This window comes from Morone saxatilis, unplaced genomic scaffold (assembly GCF_004916995.1).
Source record: "Morone saxatilis isolate NCDOM2014 unplaced genomic scaffold, NCSU_SB_2.0 Contig9, whole genome shotgun sequence".
Lineage (NCBI taxonomy): Eukaryota > Metazoa > Chordata > Actinopteri > Moronidae > Morone > Morone saxatilis.
Genome location: NW_023340268.1, coordinates 5,072,317 through 5,075,420, shown reverse-complemented (window position 1 = coordinate 5,075,420; position 3,104 = coordinate 5,072,317). Strand labels below are relative to the sequence as shown.

Sequence of the window (3,104 nt, the reverse complement as noted above, 5' to 3'; positions counted from 1 at the left end):
TATTTTTATTTTTTTTTACAAACTTTAACTTTAAACTAGAACTCAGCTACCTTAAAATTGGAATAAATAAATAATTATTATTTAATTAAATAATAAACAAACTATTTTCTCGAGTTATTTGACATAAACATGCATTTATTATAATTAAAACAGCCTGAGATGAAGCTGATGAAGAGGGCTCCCCTGTTTAAATACCACCTGTCTCACCTGTCTCACCTGTGCTGATGACGCACACCTGTCGCCTTCCGTCGCGCCAAACGACCCCTGTAAAACAAACGCAGCGCACATGCGCAGTAGGCCCGGCAACGACACGCATCCTGCGAAATAGTGCTCCCTAACAACAGACAAAGCTTGACACAGTGGATTTTAAATAAAAGCGTTTCTCGTTCACTCCTTCAATGGTAAGACTGGTTTTCACCATCTCGGGGTGTCCGGAGGTTTGGTTTCGCGGTTATCGGTGCAGTTTGGCGGTTTTGGTGCAGCGGGAGAGAGATGCTTCTCACACGATGCCATTTGAATACCCGCTGCAATGGCTGCTGGGGGCCGGCTAATTTCTGGAACTAAAAAAAAAAAAAACTAAAAACTAAAAAAAAAAACTTTAATCCCCGAACCAAACTAAAGTAACTCTCGACCATGTTTGTTATTTAACCAGGTGGAAACTACGGATACTCTAACCAGCATGGTGGATCGACACAGTGTTTACTTTTAGGGTTGTTGTTGAGTGTGTCGGCTAAACGTCCCTGTTCGGTGGCGTCTAAATGCTGGAGCGGTACGCCTCGTTAATGTGTGTTATAGAGATACTACTTTTATCAGTCAGCTTTAACTAAGTTGCTTATATGTACCTTCGTGTGTTTTGCGTGCAGATTGTATTTATTTTATTTTTTTTCAGCTCAGTTTAGCCAAAGGAGCTGCAGTTTTCCAGGAATTAGCCTGTGACTTCACCTTCATAGCAGACCGTCCAGGGCTGCGGCTATGTGCTGGATTCAGCTGACCTGGATACAAAGTGTACCGAGGACAAACAGTGCTGCGGGTATTGATGTTTGATCGAACTGTTTATTGATTACCGATCACAGGCCAGGCACGGTTATTTTGTCAATCAATAACATCAAGAGAAAGGTTGCATAAGTAGAAAACACAGTCAGCTTCATCTGCCTGTTCTCTGCAAACAGTTTAATGTAAAATAAAGATCACAAGAGCTGTAATGTTCAAAGCAGCGTTATAATGAAAGAGCTGCAGAGATGTTCTGGTCCACAAACAGGGTTTTGTTTTTGGTGAAAAGTGAATTTGTAATGCAAAAATGATCATTCCCACTTAATCTTGGATTGTAATCTGTCAGAATGATTTTAATAAGGTGTTTTTAAACATATAGTGCAGCCATACCTTCTGTTGGATAAGTAACTGAAGCACATCAGTCATGTGAAGACCTTTTGGTTTCCTAGAAAAGAAAAAAAGATGACACTAAAATTTGTTAGAAAGGTTCCTGGAAAAGGCTACTTATGGTTTCATTTATACAAAAACCTTAACCTCTAACATAGAGAGTATTTCCACTCAGCTAAAAATGCTCAAATGTGATTTAAAATGATTTGTTTGCGGTCAAGTATGAATCCAGTATTTGCTACTCATTTACAGTTTATTTTCTCCTTGCAAGGAACTTTTCCACCTGAACTACGAACTAAAATAAACGTTCTCATAAACGTACTCGAGTATCGCGTCTGTCTCCCTTTATAAGCAAGCTTAACGAAATTTACCATGTTTATTTCTAGGGAATGATTAGGGAATTATGCAACCCGTCGAACAAAAGGTTTCTGACTTTATTTATTTTTGTCAATTAGACGAGAATCTCCTCCGAATCAACTCCAACACAGTGTTCTCAGCCTAACGGGTTGTCCCTGTCTGTGGTGTCCCCTAGACGTGATCCTTCACCTTCTGGGGAAGAGACCGCAATCGCTCGAAGCAGAGACTCCCGAAAGGATCCTGTATCAGGGCGCTGCTGTTCCTCAGGTAGCGCTGGTCAACCCGAGTGTTGTGACGCTGGCAGAGGGGGGAGAGAGGAGACGGTTACCGGTGGCAACGGCAGGACGGACAGCGGCTCTGATGAATTAAAGTCTGTTAAATCAGCCAGATATAAGCAGCGTGTCGTCGGTATAAAACTGGTTTCTCCTGGTTTGATGAATTAGAAAGGAACTTTATGTAGGCTGTGTCCAAAATATTTAAAGTATGTGGGTTAATTTATCATCCGGTGGCCTTGTTTTCCTTCCAGTGTAACACATTGTTCGAGTCCACCTACATAAATCTTACCTAAGCCGCCATATGTGTCGACCAATTCAAGTGGCACGCTTTTTTTTTTTTTTGGATGGTGAACGTGTGAACGACTACCTGACACATCGGTGCGGTATAGAGTTTGAAGCCTGACCTGTTTTCTGTGTCCGTGTTTGCGTTATGTCAGTCAGATAAACGCTCCCCCTCTCCAGCTCACAGGAAAGGCCAGTTGAGCGCGCAGTGCACAAAATGAGGTTAGATCTTATCCGGCCCCGGGGCTTCTATTGATACGACAGCTTGCACTTGAGCGCCTAATGCTTCTGGAGAATATGTTTTCGTTCAATGAAGGTTAGGTCACATGTAAGGTGGCACGCTTCCTTAATCCCCCCAGTAAACACAAACGTGGTGGGAACATTGGGCAACGTCAGTGTCGCACGTGCCTCACCTGCAGGTCTCGTGCCGGAGATTAGACCAGGGTGCCCCAGTTCCTCCGTCGCCCGCCACCACCCTGCTGATCCCCCCCGGCGATAGAGGCAAGAGAGGGACGCGTCGGTTAGCGTTTGTGGGACAAGGGGAGGGGAGAGTCACGCAGCGGGAAACTACATAAGGCGAAACCCCCCCGCTCATTTATTCTGTGTGTGTGTTTTTTTTGCTCCTGTGTGTTGAAGCAGGGTCCGGACGCGCTCTCCAGGTGCAGAGAGTAGGCTGTGAGCGCAGACATGTCGGGTCGCTCTGCTGCAGAGATGGATGACTCGCAGGAGCTGCCCGAGCTGCCGGTGAGTCTACCCACGGTGACGCCGACGCAGAGCGAGGGAGGGAGGGAGGGAGGGAGTGGGGGGGGCGGC

General features: G+C 45.1%; 1 protein-coding gene across 5 annotated transcripts in view; it reads left to right on the top strand.

The window, feature by feature from the left end:
- Positions 1-280: 280 nt before the first annotated feature.
- Positions 281-3,104, top strand: part of eya3 (EYA transcriptional coactivator and phosphatase 3) — a 14,470-nt gene continuing 11,646 nt past the window's right edge. For 2 of the 5 annotated variants that reach the window (XM_035680927.1, XM_035680923.1), the window contains exons 1-2: positions 281-401; positions 2,931-3,035. In XM_035680927.1, coding sequence (XP_035536820.1) covers positions 2,979-3,035 — 57 coding nt within the window. In that variant the 5' untranslated portion in view covers positions 281-401; positions 2,931-2,978. Of the gene's footprint in view, positions 402-1,832; positions 2,002-2,927; positions 3,036-3,104 lie in introns of all 5 variants that reach the window. The other 3 variants (XM_035680924.1, XM_035680926.1, XM_035680925.1) reach the window with 3 other exon arrangements.